This window comes from Xiphophorus hellerii, chromosome 1, assembly GCF_003331165.1.
Source record: "Xiphophorus hellerii strain 12219 chromosome 1, Xiphophorus_hellerii-4.1, whole genome shotgun sequence".
Classification (NCBI taxonomy): domain Eukaryota; kingdom Metazoa; phylum Chordata; class Actinopteri; order Cyprinodontiformes; family Poeciliidae; genus Xiphophorus; species Xiphophorus hellerii.
This window is the reverse complement of record NC_045672.1, coordinates 3,201,866-3,221,554: the sequence shown is the minus strand read 5'-3', so window position 1 is coordinate 3,221,554 and position 19,689 is coordinate 3,201,866. Positions and strand designations below refer to the sequence as shown.

General features: G+C 37.6%; 1 protein-coding gene and 1 long non-coding RNA gene across 2 annotated transcripts in view; one reads left to right on the top strand and one right to left on the bottom strand.

The window, feature by feature from the left end:
* LOC116720590 (uncharacterized) overlaps window positions 1-19,689 on the bottom strand; it is a 957,300-nt gene that overhangs the window by 657,323 nt on the left and 280,288 nt on the right. The window lies entirely within an intron of this gene.
* LOC116720384 (copine-9-like) overlaps window positions 1-19,689 on the top strand; it is a 92,563-nt gene that overhangs the window by 24,475 nt on the left and 48,399 nt on the right. The window contains exons 4-6 of the mRNA XM_032563633.1: window positions 7,817-7,920; window positions 9,882-9,921; window positions 11,479-11,558. Coding sequence (XP_032419524.1) covers window positions 7,817-7,920; window positions 9,882-9,921; window positions 11,479-11,558 — 224 coding nt within the window. The remainder of the gene's footprint in view (window positions 1-7,816; window positions 7,921-9,881; window positions 9,922-11,478; window positions 11,559-19,689) is intronic.

Sequence of the window (19,689 nt, the reverse complement as noted above, 5' to 3'; positions counted from 1 at the left end):
TCCAACTTTGGGCGAAACAAACAACAAATCCCTGTAATACCTCGCCCATTCTGGTGAGGTAAAAGCAAAGGTTGACCAATCCCAAATATAAAGGACCTGCTGATTTTATTGTGCTACACCAAATTAACTGCTGTCTTGACAGAAGGGAAGAAGAAACATATAGTTGTGTTGCACTCACAAATAAAATCTTCCCTTTGACTTGTAGCCATTTGAAGCCAGACGCTGTTTTTGAATCAGGATCATGTTCGATCGATTTATGTCGACTTCTGTGAGTTTCTTCATTTTCGTCTCTTATGTGTCACGCATTTTTATGTTTAGGCTGAGTTTGATTTTTCTTTGCGGTCTGAAATCCAAAGTCGACTACATTGTGTTATTGAAGGCATTGAGGGTTTTTTTTTTTTTTTTTACTGCTGATCCACTCCCCACAAGGAACCCCATGACTTTCTATTCCACTTCGAAGGTCCTAATCAGAAACCCGGTACAAACTGTGCCGCAATTAATGGAGTAAACAACTTGTCACCAGCTGTACACACTATGATACTCTACCTTGGCAAATGCTGTACAATTAGAGGTCCAAGCTTGTGGAGACAAAGGCTGCATCCAATGGAGCATGGAACTCGGTTCAAATAAATAAGTAGATGGATAAATGAATAAGTTGCTTTTTCTGAGAGCAACATTTTTTGTTTTATGAATTTAAACACGTACAGAAAACAAGCTTGCGCCATTCTTGTGTGCTTTATCACAAGTATGCCTAATTTTCTGCATTATTGCAAAAATTACAAAATCTAATCAGATCTCCAACTTGCATGTATTCTTTTAATATTCTGGAAATGTTCATATCTTCTGTAAAGATGAAACCAGTTAGAGTGAAAACAGGTGACCTTTGAAATCTTGAACAATCAGAAAGTGTTGCACAAAGTATCATTGTCTCAACAGGTAACTGGATGAAATTGGTCCATTGAAAACATGACTCTAAAGCAGTGTACCAGATTTGGGAAACATAAAAAATGTATGTAAAGGATTTTAGCTTCAGGTAATTCCCTAAAGTTACATTTTCAATATCAGAGCAAATGCTCAGAGTTATCCCTTTTGAACAAGTTAACTGATCTGTGAAGGTTAATATTTTTAGGATACCTTTTATGAACCATGAACATTTGATACAGAAGAACTTATCTTATACTTACTAATACAGTCCCGTCATCAATACGACGGGATAGCATTTACCTCAAATTCAACAAGTCTCTTTGAGGTAAATCAAAGGTGAAATAGATAAAACACTAAGTGGTGACAGAGATGAGAAGCAAATATCTCTCATTAAAGGGTTTTCAAAGCAATGTGAAACTTCTACACTCACAAACAGCCTTCTGAGGTTTGTGAACTGAATAGTTCTTGTGTTGTGGTGACATAAAAGACAACAATTCAAATGAACCATCTAATCCACTTTGGTGATTTTTGAAAGGGGTGACAGAAAGAGCTTGGCCATGGACAGATGCTTGGCATTCTAGATCAAATCATTCTTTAACATTGACTCCTAGATAAACATACAAGACAAATGTTTATCCAAAATCAGTGTAAATCTTTTTGTTTTTGATATTAATTCATTACTAAATTGAATAAAAATCATGATTGAATACAGAGCTTCTCCCAGTGTATTATGAGCCTGGCAGGCCACTGAGCTTTACTTGTCTGCCCAGCAGGCTAAGCCTTGTTTGCTTAATTTGAATAGAGTTTTTTATACATCAGTATCAGTGATAGTAAAAGCCCATTAAGTCAGATTCATGGTTGACGCATTGTTTTATGCAAAACAAATGAGGGGGTGCTGTCCCCCACCGGCCCGTTGGCCTCACACCCTATTATGAATTTTTGTAACTTTAAAAAATTTTTGACACAAAAACATGGACTGCCCCAGTACCCTCCAGTACTCAGGCCCCCACAGATGAACAGTTTTGTAATGTTGAAGACTACAGGCAAATCTGTCTGTGGGATGTAAAAACACTGTATCATTCTCTATAAAACTTTTTATGTTTTTTTTTAGGTACTTTCACTTAGGTTCCTTATTTGCTGTAGTTGATGTGACCACAATTGATGAATACTGATGTTCAAACTAGCATCTTCCAACATAAAAATTTAATTTGTCATTTTGTCTTCTGGTTCAATTAGTAATTTAAGTTTTAGAAAAGCACAAATGAGAATCACATAATCTATCTTATGAAATTAGATTCTAAAGATAATGGCAAACATATGTATTTATACAACTTAATTTCAACTAGCTATGGTTTCCTGTTCTACTAGTCTGTACACTGTTTGACATTGGTTCTCAGTATAACAATTAATCTGACATTGACAACAATAACCATCAATCATTGCTGCACAACAAAGGGAGTCAAACCTGAAGTAGACAATTCAGGGGTGAAAAATGAAAAAAAAAAAAAAAAAAAGAGTATTGTATTGGTTGTCATCAGAACTCATGACACATAAAGCAGCGGTGTTTGGTGCTCTGTGAATAGAATTGGCTTGTTTACCCCAGTCATCACGTAATTTGATCTCTGTGTAATTATTCTGAGTTTGGGTTTTATTGGTTTTATTTTATTGGTGCTCTACAATTAACACATATGACATATGACACATGTCTTTCGATACTAAACTAATGCCAGATTTCCATACACATCCTGCCACTGCTTTCACTTAGGGTTTTATCGCTCCGGGCGTTTTTGTGGATACAGCCAACAACTCGACATGTTTCAGCTTGGGACCGTTCTGGTCTCCAACCACACCGTTTGTTTGCTGCAGGGGGTTCTGCTGGAGCAAAGCCCTCTCCCTCACAGCGCTCTGTGGCAGGTGCTTTATGATGCTGTTTCTTTCCAGTTTCCTCTCTGGCACTCAGCAGTTCTTTATGTGCTTACAGCCCCCCCCCCACACACACACACTCCTCCACTCACTCTCATCTCTCAAACTTTTCCTTGTCAAGTTTTGTGCAAAGAAGGATTGGAAAAATTCTGAGAGTAGTGGGTGATGGTAGTCAACCTGAGTCAAACTTGAAGCAAGATGTTTGCTTTGACTCTGTAAGTAAGATGTTGAACTTAACAGCATCTTTAAAAGAGCACCATTGACCACTGTGTCTTCAAACAGTGGCTGCATTTACATTACAAATGTGTGCAAATCTTTGGCAATATTCTGCTAATATCAAAAAAACACAATTTTGCAATTGCAGTGTTTCCATTAAATTAGAAATGCACTTAAAATCACACGTGAATAAGGTAATTCAGGTGGTATGTCATTAAAAAACCTGCCTCACCACCAGACTGCTTCTACTTTCTGCCGTCTTTTTCTGTGTGGTTTTGCACCAGTAGTAACATCCTGTTGTTGACCACGTGACTCGTGTGATGCCGTAGAAATGTTTCCATTGCAGTTTTGTGAAACAAACAAATTTTGATACGAGTGGAAAAAAAACCCCAGCCTCATCCTAGCGGCAAAACCTCTTATGGATAAATGAGTTTTTTGAAATTGCTGTTTTTCTATTGGGCGGATTTAGTTTTGAAATGTCAAACTTCCCAATTATATGACCAATGGAAACATAACTACTGATAAGTTAATGTTTCACAAGGAAAGCTGATGGCTTCACCTTTCAAATGTTTTTTTTTTTCCATTGGCTATAGCATTACCTTAAAAATTATGCTGTTTTAGATATTTGAAGATTTATTTAGGGAAAAGTATTGGGCAACAAAGCTGATCTGCAGGAATCCACCAAAATACTGCTTTAAAAATATATTTAATGACTCTTATTCACAACAATTTGAAAAAGAGATTTAGAACCACTGAAAAAAAAAGTATTCTGGCTGTATTCTCAGAAGTCTCAGTTCTCGGTAGAGGGATGCAGTGAGGGTCTTAAGGCTTTGAGTCAACCCACAAACAGTTGTGTTGAGAACTAATTACTTGTGTGTGAGGGGACCTGGTGTACCTCTATGCCACGTCACACACTGCTGCTTTTACTTGCGGATGTTCTGTCCTTGCATAACAGAATGCTTTCATTCCAGCTGCTATGTTTTTGTTCTTGGCTGGCTCCATAGCAACGTCTCTTACCCCATAACGTTTTCCTCATTGTTAATTCTTCGATCGGGGTTTTATTTACAAAGGACAGTTGACTGTGACTTCCCACAATCAAATGGTTATAAGAAGATGGTAAAGAAAACATCTGAAATCGATTTGAAATCCTTAGAAAAATCTTTTACCCCATAGAAGCAGTCTCAAAGGCATTGTTTAAAGGAGAACGCTGTCGGGGAAGTTGTCGGTATTTTTTAATGCTGATTGCGGAAAAGCTCCACATTTAGAGTTTAGATGAGAAAGCCAAGACACCTTGAATCTGCTGTAGTTGTCATGCCAGGGCACTATATGGTGCTGTGATTTTAGCATGTTGTCAAAACACATGTGCAATTTGTTCCCGTAGGGTTCAATTCTGGGACCGCTATGGAAGTTGTGCGGTGAAGCGGTATCAAACTAAGAGACCGGCAAAATTCGCACATGAAATTTCGAGCTCGTACACATAGATGTAGCTAGCAACGTGGCGCGAGGCGATTGCAAAAGGTTCAACTTTTGTTGATGCTGTCGCATTCTGTTTGTTTTACACTAAGTGGCAGACAACTTTCACTTTTTGCTGTCGTTTGTTGCTTCCCGATTGCAAACTGGACGTCTTTGTTTAGAAAACCTCTTTAAGTTGTGGAATATAAAATGATTTAAACTTCCCTTTTCTACAAAATAAAACAAGCAAAAAATGACTTCTTAAATAATCAGAATTACTGTATGTTTAGTTTATTGTTTCTAAATAAAAAAGTCTTAGAAATATTTTGGACCTGAGAGTACTTTTGACTTGACAGTTTTGACACACATAACAAAACGTGTGGATGGCACTGCCGTAAGACTTCCTACTGAAACAAAATGGTGTCTGAATTAACATGATCTAGCTGTAGATACTAAACTTTTATTTTTTGTTCATCTTTTTTACTTTGTTTTGAAAAATTTCACCAGGTATATTTCTGGTTAGGCTGGATGTTAGCAGCATAGTATATCAAAAGCTAATAGTCAATTACAACAAATCTCCACACACCCAATGGCACTAATGAAGTACATTAGTGTGTTATATTAGATTACCGTACTTTAATTTATTTAAGTGATATTTGTGTGAATCATAATTACTTTTCTCTTGTAATGTAGGTGGGGCCAATCGGCTCTATCAGCAAACAGCATTTAGCAATGTGTGTAAGCAAATGTTTTGGGAAAAGATGAAATGACTTGCCCATGCTCCAGGGCCATTCATCAGCAAGAATGTTCCTATCAAATCACACCCACTAACTCTTGAAAGCTCTCTACAAGGACGACTCTGAACGCGCTCTACCACTGAGCGTCATGCAGGTCTTACTGCTGTCGACACATGCTTTGATTTCAAGCTTTTATGTTTATGTAACAGTTCCTTTAGCTTAAGCTCAAACTTTTCCATTCAGTAAACGTGACAGGCTTCCGTGAGAGCCTCAGTTGAATTTTAATAGAGACCATGTAATCATTTCATAGAATCATTTAATAGATGTCTCTTCTGAACACATCTATACGACACCATCAACAAGAAAATCCTTAAATTATATTTTATTTGGAATAAATCTTTTCATAAAGTATTAGAGAAAAACATTAAAGCTTAATTTTTTTGTGTGACATGTTTTCATTGGACTGTGTTATCAAATTTGGCACGAAGATATTTTTAAGCTTACTGTATTCAAAGTTGTAATTGAAAATATATATATTTAGATCTATCTATCTATCTATCTATCTATCTATCTATCTATCTATCTATCTATCTATCTATCTATCTATCTATCTATCTATCTATCTATCTATCTATGTATCGATAGACTCTATCGATAGATAGATAATTACTAATAGTCTATAGATAGATAGATAAATAGATAAATAGATAGATAGATAGATAGATAGATAGATAGATAGATAGATAAATAGATAGATAGATAGATAGATAGATAGATAGATAGATAGATAGATAGATAGATAGATAAATAGATAGATAGATAGATAGATAGATAGATAGATAGATAGATAGATAGATATCGATCGATCGATGTCCCACAATTTTTGCTGGTTCTGTTGTATTCATATTACTGCATTTTCCTTCTCCCAGGCAAGGTAAGGACTGTACATATACATATATAGTTGGATGAAAAAAATCTTAAATATTCCAAATCACCAAACAAACATCACCATTGGATAAAAATAGCCTGTGTACGTACAAGAAGCAATTTTCAAATGATTATTTCATTCATTAAGGGAAAAAAGCTATCCAAACCAACCGGATACTGTGGGAGAAAGCAATTGGCTCCCATGTTCAATCATGCATTAAATATATAATAACTACATTTTTAGAAAGCTGGGCTCAATTTCACAAGGTAAACACAGGCATGATTATTACCTGACTTGCAGATATGATAAAACATTTAAATAAAACCTCTCTGATGACTGAAATATCCCAAAAAACAATTCATAATCTAAAAAAACCCCAAAGAAAAACAGTAGAAAAACAAAGTTATTAATTTGAAAAGGGCTACAGGGCCATTTCTATGACTTTGCAAACTAAATGTGAGAGCCATAATCTACAACTGGAGAAGACAGTGGCAAACATTCCCAGGAGAGCTCAACAAAAATTCAGCTAAGGTCAGTGCTCAAGATTTAACAATAAGGAAGAGAAATGGGACTAAATTGGCCTCCATGGGAGAGTTGCGAGGCTAAAATCACTGCTGACCAAAATGGACATGATGGCTGTCTCACATTTATTAAGAAAAATATCTTGAAGATCCCCAAGGTTTAAGCAATTACTTTTCCACATAGAGTCAGGTTGATATTTAATGATCTGAAATATTTGACAAAAACAAAAACTGAGGAGGCTTTTTCAAAGCACTGTACACAGTTTGCACTCTCATTACTTTACTGATACGGTACATGCCTTAGGGTGGCAAGTAAAAAAACTCTTGAATCAGTCCAGTGTACACAGCCAATACTAGTAACAAATACATGCTTTTCAGACAGCCATACATACCTTCAGACAACTAAAACATTTCCAATGGTGACAAATCCATTCCCTAATTTGCAACAACAAGGCGCCGATTAACCAATCTTGTCTCTGAAATTATTAACCAAACTGGCCCCCCAAGGCCAAAAATAGAAACAACGCAAACAAACGTCATGGGACTTTCCTGCCGGGATCGATGCGGTGAGTACTTCTGAGGTCCGATGCACCTCCCTGCTGAGTTTTGGTAATGGATAGGCTGGGGACACAGTTGATAGCACGGATTATGTGTGCCGGCCTCTGAAGACATGAGTCAAGGTATTGAAGCTGCGGTGAGGCAGTGCCACAATCAATAGCTCATTACACGGTGCTGTCGGGCCAGACCTGCGAAGGCAAGGCCACAACCCACCGGAGGATTAGCGGCGTGATTGTCAGGCTGATAGAAAGACGCTATGGCTCTGGAGGGAAGATGGGAGCAGGCCTTGCTGGGCACACAATGCAGGGGCGAAGATGATCACTCCGATGTACCTACCCTGATTTCTCTGGGGTCAGAGACTTTAGCACAGACTCCTTGGCATTATGCAGTGTAGTCCCATATCAGTAAAATAGATTTTGTCCCCACAGATTCTATTATAAAGGTTTTTTAAAAAAAAAATCTAGTTCTTTAACTATTTTGTCCTCTGTCTGTATAATGTAAAATATCAACTTTTGAATCAGTGCTGATAATAATTGAACTCTTCTGTCTTTTGCAAGTTTGGCAGGACAGAAGTTATCGACAACACCCGGAATCCCGATTTTGTCAGGAAGTTTGTGCTGGATTTCTTCTTTGAAGAGAAGCAGAATCTAAGGTTTGATGTGTAAGTATTTACTTGTCACCTTTTAAAAAATAATTCTCACCTTGAAAACTAGATAAAGGTACAATAATAATATTAATAAATGGTAATATTAATGCTATAGAGTGAACAAGCTAAGGTCCTGACTGAAATCTGATAGAAAATCTGTGGAGAGCATAAAAAATCAGGGCGATGGCTGGACGACCTTCCAACCTTAAAGATTCTGAGCTCACAACCAAAGATAAGTGATCAAAATAACACTTCTTGTCAGTACTTGCATGAAGTGATTTTAATACTCATAAGGCCAATATATTTTTTTTTATTCACAGTTGCTCAACTGGCAGAAAGTAGACTACAAAATGTCTTTTTTCATCAATAAGATACATTTAGGTTAGATTTTTAATTTTAAAAAGTCATGGTGATAAAACTAAAGGAGCACTGCTTATTAATCTTATTAAATGAATGCTGTTTTAGAACTATTGTTGGAGAGACATAATGACATGCCTGTTAACTCGCTAATCAAACCTCGGATTGCTCTATAAGGAGCAGAGTAGCAAAAAAGTGCAATATTACGCACAGTTCAGTTTTTAAAACTTCTACAAAATTTTGTGGTTCTTTTATTTAATTCTGTGTTTAAGTCTTTGTGTCAAAATCAAAGTATACATTGAATGTTGCAGATAACATCGTATTATCTGTAATAATTAACATGTTAGGTTATTTAGCAGTGATAGGAATATGTTTTAAATACACTATGTGTTTAATAGTCAAACTCAAAATTAAAGCAAACAAATTATGTTATACACTTTTACTGTTGTACAAGAAAACCTTTTTTACTCTGTTATCACCTCATATTTTATAAGGCCCATGGCCTACATAGCACATGAACCTACAGCTAAACAAAACAGCATGAAGCTTCGGGAAAGCTAATGGTGATAAAGGTCTGCTGTTGGAGAATATTCTGGTTTCTCAGTCAACTGTAGTCACAATGGAGAAAGAAAGGTGGACAGAGTGAATGCTCTCCATTAGACTGAATATAAACATACCAGTTAAGAATAAACATTTAGCTAGCATTCAGACCAGACAAGAGCCATGACGAACGCTCAAGTAATGTATATAGCAGCAGACATCTGACCTTGTCTTAATGTTGAAAACAGATTTTGTATATTGAAAGTAATACAGGCATGTTACAAAGCTCTCTGTTTTCATTTACACCCTAGCTAGCAAATTAGCCTATAGCATTTTTTTTTTGTGGAACCACAACCAAGACTTATGCAAGGATTCTGCTTCAGAGTCTTGTCATAAATGTCAAATTCTAAAAATCCTGTATTTGTGGCTATAGCTACCGGAGACCATCAGTTATTAGTAAAGTGGGTTTAGACTAGCTGCTAACATATGTTTAAGATATTTTCAGCAAAAACCAACCAAAGAAATCTCACCTAAAAGCACCAGACGAACCAAAAATGTTCAGAGACTTCGAAAAAAATGAATAGTGGTAAGAAAACTACATTTAATCAGCATGGAGCTACAGATGAAGGTTTGCGTTGATTTGAAGGTTTATTGGAATGAGTAATACGACTGCATTCAGTTTGATGAATTTGTGTAAAAACACCACTACCCTCTCTACTGACAGCAGTGCTGATCTGAAAACAAGAATACTGTAGTACTGGACATGTACTAGCCATGTTCCCAAATGGTTCAAATATTTTTAATTTACTGTGGAGATTTTTTTTTTTTTACTTAGCGAGAACTTTATCCTTAATGTGTGACTGAAAGAAGCAAAAAGAAAAGTATAATTTCCTGCTAGAAACACCAAATAAATCTTAGTAGAAACTAAGATATGTACCAAACATCAACCTTAAGTAGCAATATCTTGGTTTAGATGTTAAAATGTCACTATCAATATACCATAATTCACAAATCTTTAGTCTTCTGAGAGTCCTCAGTTTTCTTTGAAGGATCCTCATATTTTGATTTGTGCTTTGCAGGTACAATGTGGACTCTAGAAGCTGTAACATATCCAAACACGTGAGTACAACATGTGAAACTAGCCTAAAGTCAAACGACATGGGAAGTGATCTCATTATTCAGAGAATTATGTTCTGTTAAAGTTTGTTTGCAGTGAGTAAGACAGGATAGGGATTCAATATGAATTTCATTTCAATTTATTATATTACAAATATGCCCCTTGACCTTTTCTTCGCCTATTTACTTATTTGTCTTTTCTCCTTCCAAAATGACTCACTTCCTGGAGCAGAAGGTGAGTACATTTGCTTTCAGATTTTTGACGTCATGACTCATTGCACTTTGTTCATTTCCATTTTCATTTGTCATCATGTAATTTTGTGACGTGAGTCATTTACTGTGGTTTATATTGAATTTTCTCCCATTCTTTCATTTTACCCGTCTAATCGCGGACAAACGCAGACACCCGGAACGCTTCTCCTGTTGTGTTGCACCACATTTTGTCTGTCTGCATTTTCTCAGTGGCTCAGGTAAAAGCAACTTTCAGAACCGCACTTCAAAGCGGCTTTTGTGGTTTCTAGACTTGTGTACTACGGCACATCGTGCGCGTCGGGTCGTTCACAGAGGCCGCACACACACGTTTATTTTGCTGGGACTCACCTACGGTGGACCTCGTGCCCACGCAATGCAAATATCAGCGCTCTGCTCTTGATGCTGTGCGGTGTGTTTTATTACGCCACATCGACTCCACTTGTTATGTTGCCACATTCCTTTTTATTTTTAATAAAAAGGAATGTGGCAACATAACAAGTAGAGTTACCTTTCCAAGTGTGGCAAGGTTGTAAACATAAAAATCTCTTCCCCGCTGACCCTTTCTATCCTGTTTTGATGACATTTGCTAAAATTTCCAACAGGCAGCTGAATTATGCAGCTCTCTGTAACATCTTGACATCGTTGGGTTAATGCATGCATGCCTCCATATACTGTGAAATTAAACTGTAAAGTTAATGTTCAATTTAAAATTGCCCTTCACTAAAGACGAGATTGAACTTTAATGGCTTTAATATCTCCGTAACAATCCCCATCAATTTTACACTTGTACATAATTGCTACTGAACTTTTTATCTCTAGAATTATCCCCATGGTGTTAACGGGATGATTCTCCTCTTCCTTACTTTCTTAGAAATACCCAACAATGTGTCAACAATGGTCATTATTTATTCATTGTTGTAGATGTGGGGGGATAAAGACGAGTACATTTCCCCCAAAATACTCAGGAATTTTTAGATTTGTCTCAGAAAGGTTTTAGAAAGAACAAGAGAATTATATCTGAGCTTGAAAAGTCAAAAAATTTGCTAGAAAATCTTTTTGAGATAATTTCAAAAATCTTTGAAAAGTCAAACATTTCGACTTGAGACTCAAATTTCCACATTCCACTCTGTGTGCTAGTTTATGTTATCTATGATCTGAAGTCTCAGTAACTAAGTAAAGGAGGTTGTGGTTGCAATGTGATAAAATGTGAAAAAGTTTGAGAGGTATGCTTGCTTTTGCAGATGTAGGTACCATCTTTCTGCTTATATACACAAGTAAGTTTTCTTTTTGATACTTTTTCCTCGTGCCAAGGACTTTTTGGGCCAGACGTTCTGTACTCTTGGAGAAATAATCGGCTCAACAGGAGGACGGCTGGAAAGGACCCTGTCGTAAGTCCCATGGGGAAATCCTTGCTTTACTTTTTTTGTTTGAGTGTTTTGTTCATTTATTTTGAATACTAATTATGTGAATATAGAATTGTTCAGTCACTCAAACTGTAATGAATCCCCCTTTTGTCTTTTGTTCCATATCTATATTGGTTATCAATACACTTCACTAGAGGCTTGTATTTTTTTTAAATGCTTGAACCAAATTAAATAATCTCATCTGTTATGATATTGGACTATTATGCAGTACTGTTCTCTGGCCTTCTATGATGCGTTATTTTTCTGATACACCAAAATATATTTTTTTAAAAAGAAAGAATTAATAAATGGTGTATCCTTAATAATATTTTCATTCTGGCTAAAAATGTGAACAGATTTCACTTTCAACTCTGAGATGGCATTTTGCATTGTCCAGGAACAAAAGCTGTAATGCAGAGCAAAGTGAAACCAGGAAGGTCAGAAAATGCAGCTGAACTCATTTTGTCTTTTAATATGAAGACGAGGCTGTTACCTTTAAACCATGGAGGTTGGCTTGCAGACTTCGTCAACTAAAATGTGAAGCAGTATATTATTCACAAGTCATAAATCAGTAGCCGCTGCTGTTTTGCCCAAAGGATTGAAAATGACGTGGTTTCATATTTGATTTACTTTGGTGACTCCTTAAAAGTCACCAAAAGACTTTACTGAACTGTCTTGAAATTCAAATTTTTCATAAAAGGTCCTCATCAAGAAATGAAAAAAAAGGTAATTTTGTTAAATACCATTTTAAATGAATGAAAGTAGTCAGAGAGATTGTTCTGTATGAAATAACGGTGACGATATGTCTGAGCGCTGCTGGCTGGAGGAGTTTTGAGTTTGGTTAAAATATTTTCCAGTTATGAATTGAGTACAGTCGTTTTATCTAACTGGGATTTTATTTTGCCTCCTTTTTATTCTAATACCATTAAAATTAATTAGAGCTTTTGCTTAAATAGACGACTTAATCAGTAAATCCATTTTGAATTTCACCTGAATTACATGTTCTTCCTCGGTCGGTGGCTTTCTTTCTGACTCTGGTTGTTTTCACATTCGATAGTCTGGTGGACTGGGTGAAATTGTAACATTTGTTACATTTTTATGCAACAAATGTCTCATGCTGTCACAGTTTTAACAAAGATTCATTTTTGTATAAGTTACTGCAACTTTAATGCTCTGAAGAAATACAAATGATTAAAAGCATGATAGTCCATCAGCCACTTGGACTGTTTATAGTTTGATCATTTGATATACAGCAAAAACTTTGTTTCGGTTGTTACCTCTTTGATTGAGACACCTTAAGTATTTGTATGACATTCTTGAATGACATATTCTAAGAGGACAAGGAGTGCTTTATTGGGTTTTAAGTTTTGGCCCTCCAATATTAAGGTGGGATTTGGAAAGCTACAAGCTGACATTTCCTCCGAACAAAGAGCTCATCACATTAAAAAAAGTTCACCGCACACTCGTTATCACCAGAAAGATCTTGTTATAAGTTTTTTTAAAGTGCCCCAGTCTGTTGTAAGAAAAAGCTCTAGAGTTTTAGCCACTGATTTCCTTAGGACACCATTAATTCTGAAATATTAAAAAACAACAGCAGCATGCAGTGCAGACAAATCAATCATGTTTTAGTTTCCTTATAATATTTATTCATTTTTTGCCACACTCTAGCCAAAAGTGGCTAGAGTGTGGCAAATCACATTTATTAGATGTGATGTGCCAAAACAAAACCTATAACAACGAGAAATATCTGAAAACTGTGAAGTTATTAGTCATGAACATTAGTGAGCAAACTCTATTAGAAAGACAAAGAACCACAGCAGGCAAGTCAGGGAGAAAGTTGTGGAGAAGTTTCTAGCAGAGTTTGGTTATTAAAAAGAATCCCAAGATTTAGAAATCTCTCAGAGTCTCAGAGCAATGTTCACTCCGTCATCTTCCAGCACAACTGCAAACCTACCTAGACCCGTAACATACACACTTGAGGACTGAGGGAAAGCTCTGCCTTCTTTAGGCTACATGTAGAGAAGCAATTTTCAGCATCAAAGCTTAAACACTCATTTTATTTTAGACATCATATAATGGAGGGATCACTCTAAATCGGCGTGAAAACCCTGGAACTATACATAGCCTCATAGAAGGAACTCAGTGTTACTGCCTTCTACTCAGGCAGGCGGCTGACCAGAGTTTTGCTGCTGTCAGAGTGGAGACAGCCTCTGTCACTGGCTCAGACTCAGACTCTAATGTTGCCTACGTACTGTTAAAACAATCGGATAGAAAGCCACACTTAAAGTTATTCTATCACCTTCTATTTGAATAAAATCAGGAAAGGTTTATGGCCTTCATTAGCAAAGTAAAAAGAAGTTCTCTTTATATTGTGTCATGCTGTTGAAAGACCCAGATTGCATATTTGCATGTTATGTTTTGCATACCAATTACTATCAATTGTTTTAGATTATTTCTTTGTGTAGTGTTCTGCTCAATCATAAATGATAGCAAGAGGACAAACAAGTTAAAGTTGCATCAAGCTGCTGATTAGATTTTATTGCTTTGTAATTTATGCATGTGTTCAGCATGCACTCAAATCTCAAAGCAAGGCTGTTTCCATGCCTGATAGTCCAGTAGACCTGGTTGAATTGGGGACCAAAATTGACGGCACTGTTCCTGCTACAGAATGAGCCACTTAAGGAAATGACACAAAAACCTCTGAAGAAGACATGAGTGGAACTTCCTCCTTCACAAAATGTAAAGAAAAATGGAGTGGCATCAGATTTTAGTGGTTGTAGGAATTCTCTTTTGTCTTTGGTAAAATTCCTCGAGCCATTTCTCTAGTGCTAGACTCGCATATACGTTTGTTGTATTTACCCATAATGCCTTGCGGTCTAACTTGCTTCCAGTTTTTGGAGTGGTCTCCAGTCCGCTTGGCATTAACATCTGCATTCGAACATCGCCAGATTTCACTTCCACCAAAACATGACCTAAGTTTTTAGGCAGACCAGAGTTCACTTTTTTGGTTCGAATCAGAGTTTGATTACACATTCACATCTCCCCAAATGGTGATGTTTGCCTAGTCTGTTTCTAGGCAAACAGACTAGAGCTCAATTAAGAGTGACAAGAAGAAAGCATCTGTTGAAAGAAAATCAAAAGACCTCCATGTTGTAGAGGTTACACAGCAAACCTGGAAAAGAAGGTTCTCTGGTGTGATGATATCAAAATTGAATGTTTTAGCCGGCATGCAAAACACTTGGCCTGGTAAAACCAGCCCCTACGCTTTGCTTCATATAGAGGGTCTGGACCCTCGGCTTTTGAGAAACAATTGTTTTCTGTAGGCATGTAGACAGTGTTGAAGTTTGAAACAATTGCATCAGATTTTATCAATCGCTAACGTCTGAATTAATATTGCAGCGTGATTTTGAAAGAAGCTACGTTAGAAGCTTACCGGACATTGTGCGCACTGTACACCACCATTCCCCACTGCAAAGAACAAACATCTTTGCCAGCAATAAAATGTCTTAAACATTCCTTCACTCCGCTCCGACTGTCTGGAAGCGTGGCCAACACGGACTGCATGGCTTCGCTGACTTCCTCAGCTGTAGTTGCAAAACTACAACTATAAGCAGACGATTCTAAAACAGTGCAGAAAAACAACTTCATTGTTTTCAACTCCTCCTTCTGTTCGCTGACTGGCCCAGTTGAATTTCAGCTGGAGAAATCCCAGATGGAGGACTGAAGGGAGATGGGAATCGAGTGAAAGGCAAAGACCAGGCTAACTGGGACTGGGAAGTTGATCAGAATTGGTAAAAGATGGATGACAATACTGGAAGACTGCAAAAGACTTGAGACTAGGAAAGTGGTTCACCTTCTAGGACTAAGAGTCCAACATACAACCAGGGCTACAATGGAATGGTTTAGAGCAAAGCGTATTCATGTGCTAGAATGGCCTACTCAAAGTTTAGCTCTCAGTCCAGATGAGTAGAATCTTTGAAAAATATCCTGAGAAATCCCCAAAAATATAACAATCACTTTCAACCCAGTCTGAAAGTGACTGGGTTGAACTACTTGAGCTATTTTGCAAACAAGAATGGACAAAACTTTCAATCTGATAAAAAAGCAGGCTGCTCTGCTCTATGTGGCTCTTTTTTGTTCTTCTCACTGAGGTTCACTCACTGCTAAACATTAGAATTTAATTAGATTCTCATTTGCGTTGACATCGATGCCAGCAGTCCCGTCTCCATCCCCTCTGGTTGTCACACAGCTTCGCAGATCAATGTGGGTAGATACAGTGAGATTCGGCTCCTCGCCGTCATCTCAACACATAAAGACGGAGTTCCACACTCAGCTGCTCCCACCAACATCAGACTAACACCACACTGCTTTACATTCATTTTCCTTTTAGCTTCAGACCATGACCACTTTGTTACACTTCTAAAGCAAGAGACACAGCATGAGCATGTTGGAATGTATGTGAGTCGGAGTCTTGTGTGTGTGATACAATAAAGAGTTGCAGAGATCTAACACAAAGACAAAAAAATTATCTCTGCTCTGCTGTCGTTATGCCACTGGCTTTCCTGTTGACAGCAGTAAGTAGCTCCTTGTCGCTTCACTGCTTGTTAGGTCTTCAAAGCGGGTATGCACAAACTTCCTTTAATGTGACAGAGTGGTGTTTCCAAAGAAGATAACATGAAGTTGGTGGGTGATGTTTAAAATCTGAAGATGCACTTCTAAGTACATAAAAATGCTCAAAAAGTTTAAAAATAACAAAGAGAATATGTTGGTGTAGCTTCTCAGTCGGCCACTGAAATTTTAAGAGATTGAAATGACCCATTTGGAGGTCTTGTCATTTTAATTTGTTTAATTTGCTTGTTAAATTCTGGTAATGGGTTAGAAGTTTCAGGCCGGGGGCATTATGGTCACATGAGGCACTGACCCCAACCATCCTTCCTGTGACTTATTTTGGTGGTTTCCACTTGTCAGGTCTTTCTCAAAGAGGGCAGATCTGGTTCTGATACCATTAAGGAACACATTGCCATAATATTGTAATTTATGTCCAACAAACAAAAAGTTCATATCTCCATACCGAATGGACAAATAGCCAGGTACACAAATGCAACATCGAAGACTCGACCATTTCATGACAAGGCCATGTCTTCCACAAACTCTTAGTGCAGAAGAATGCATGCCATCCTTCGTTATGTGTTTCACACAAATTGAAGTTATGAAAATAAATTTGCTTAATTGAAACACTCCTATTTTGAAAAAAAACCCCAAAAAACAGGTGTTTGATAGAAAGCTTTTGCGTTTCGACCGTAGTGACATCCGGCTCTGACCCGTGTCAGTTCTGCGAAGTACATACATTTTCATACGACTGTAAAACCGCCTCATCCCAACTTTATATCGAAAAAGTGAGTTTTTTTTCAAATCCAATGTTTCCCTTAAGCAAATTTATCTTTGTAATTTCAATTTGCACATTTTGACAGTTACTGGAAACGCAGCTATAGACGGATCAGTAAAAGTTTAATTCTCCTCAAAATCTAAACCTAGTTTTTTTTTTATCTGGGTGGAGCAGATTCAGAGTAGCTTTCTTTCCATTTTAATCTTAATTATTTTCTGTCCCATTTTAAAAATATATACATATATTGAAATCCCTCTGACAAAAACACCCAGTGACCTAAATATCTATATATGTAGAGATGAACTCAACCCCCCCCCCAAAAAAAAAAACAAACAAAAAAAACAGAATACTTGCTGGAATTAATTGAGAATATCCTGAAGATGAATGGTCAGCCATCAAAATAGGACAAACTTGGGTTTTGCTTCAGGACAGCATCTCAAAGCCTACTAGGAAAGTCCTCTTCAAAAATAACTCAAAGACTCAAACAAAATAAGGTTTTTGAGTGGCCTCATGAAAGTCTGTTTTAAAACATTATTGAGATTGTTTGGTATGACCTTAAACAAGCTGTTCATACTTAAAATCAATTCACTGTGGCTTAATAAAATTTTTAAAAAATCACCCATAACACTCACTACCAGTTATTGCAAGCGCTTGATGCCAGTTGCTGCCGCCATGGATGGCACAACAACTTATTAGGTTAAGGAGGCAATTACTTGTTCCACACAGGGCCAGTTTGGTTTAGGTAGCTTCTTTCCCTTTAATAAATGATTTTTTTAATGATCCAAAACATGTAACTCTTACAAAACAGTCCATGAGAAGATATTGGCTAGGGGGACAAAGACTTTCCCACAGAAACAGGCTTAACATTTGTTTCCTGACAGCCTGTGCAAGGCAGGAACTACAGTTAGGGCCAGAAATATTTGGACAGTGACACAAGTTTTGTTATTTTAGCTGTTTACAAAAACATGTTCAGAAATACAATTATATATATAATATGGGCTGAAAGTGCACACTCCCAGCTGCAATATGAGAGTTTCCACATCCAAATCGGAGAAAGGGTTTAGGAATCATAGCTCTGTAATGCATAGCCTCCTCTTTTTCAAGGGACCAAAAGTAATTGGACAATGGACTCTAAGGGCTGCAATTAACTCAGAAGGCGTCTCCCTCGTTAACCTGTAATCAATTAAGTAGGTAAAAGGTCTGGGGTTGATTCCAGGTGTGTGGTTTTGCATTTGGAAGCTGTTGCTGTGACCAGACAACATGCGGTCAAAGGAACTCTCAATTGAGGTGAAGCAGAACATCCTGAGGCTGAAAAAAAAGAAAAAATCCATCAGAGAGATAGCAGACATGCTTGGAGTAGCAAAATCAACAGTCGGGTACATTCTGAGAAAAAAGGAATTCACTGGTGAGCTTGGGAACTCAAAAAGGCCTGGGCGTCCACGGAAGACAACGGTGGTGGATGATCGCCGCGTACTTTCTTTGGTGAAGAAGAACCCGTTCACAACATCAACTGAAGTCCAGAACACTCTCAGGGAAGTAGGTGTATCTGTCTCTAAGTCAACAGTAAAGAGAAGACTCCATGAAAGTAAATACAAAGGGTTCACATCTAGATGCAAACCATTCATCAATTCCAAAAATAGACAGGCCAGAGTTAAATTTGCCGAAAAACACCTCAAGAAGCCAGCCCAGTTCTGGAAAAGTATTCTATGGACAGATGAGACAAAGATCAACCTGTACCAGAATGATGGGAAGAAAAAAGTTTGGAGAAGAAAGGGAACGGCACATGATCCAAAGCACACCACATCCTCTGTAAAACATGGTGGAGGCAACGTGATGGCATGGGCATGCATGGCTTTCAATGGCACTGGGTCACTTGTGTTTATTGATGACATAACAGCAGACAAGAGTAGCCGGATGAATTCTGAAGTGTACCGGGATATACTTTCAGCCCAGATTCAGCCAAATGCTGCAAAGTTGATCGGACGGCGCTTCACAGTACAGATGGACAATGACCCCAAGCATACAGCCAAAGCTACCCAGGAGTTCATGAGTGCAAAAAAGTGGAATATTCTGCAATGGCCAAGTCAATCACCAGATCTTAACCCAATTGAGCATGCATTTCACTTGCTCAAATCCAGACTTCGGACGGAAAGACCCACAAACAAGCAAGACCTGAAGGCTGCGGCTGTAAAGGCCTGGCAAAGCATTAAGAAGGAGGAAACCCAGCGTTTGGTGATGTCCATGGGTTCCAGACTTAAGGCAGTGATTGCCTCCAAAGGATTCGCAACAAAATATTGAAAAAAAACTATTTTGTTTGGGTTATGTTTATTTGTCCAATTACTTTTGAGCTCCTAAAATGTGGAGTGTTTGTAAAGAAATGTGTACAATTCCTACATTTTCTATCAGATATTTTTGTTCAACCCTTTAAATTAAACGTTACAATCTGCACTTGAATTCTGTTGTAGAGGTTTCATTTCAAATTCAATGCGGTGGCATGCAGAGCCCAACTCGCGAAAATTGTGTTACTGTCCAAATATTTCTGGCCTTAACTGTAAAACGAGAGAAATAACAGCCTAGAAATAAAAAAAAGAGGAAACAATAAGGGACCAGCAGAGCCCAATCACTATTCTTGCCATATGGTCAGCATCTCTGAAGGCTGCCTACAGGGAATAGACAGCTGTCTGCTTCTCCACATATATCAGACGCAGCAGAAGCCCACAGGGGGAGAAG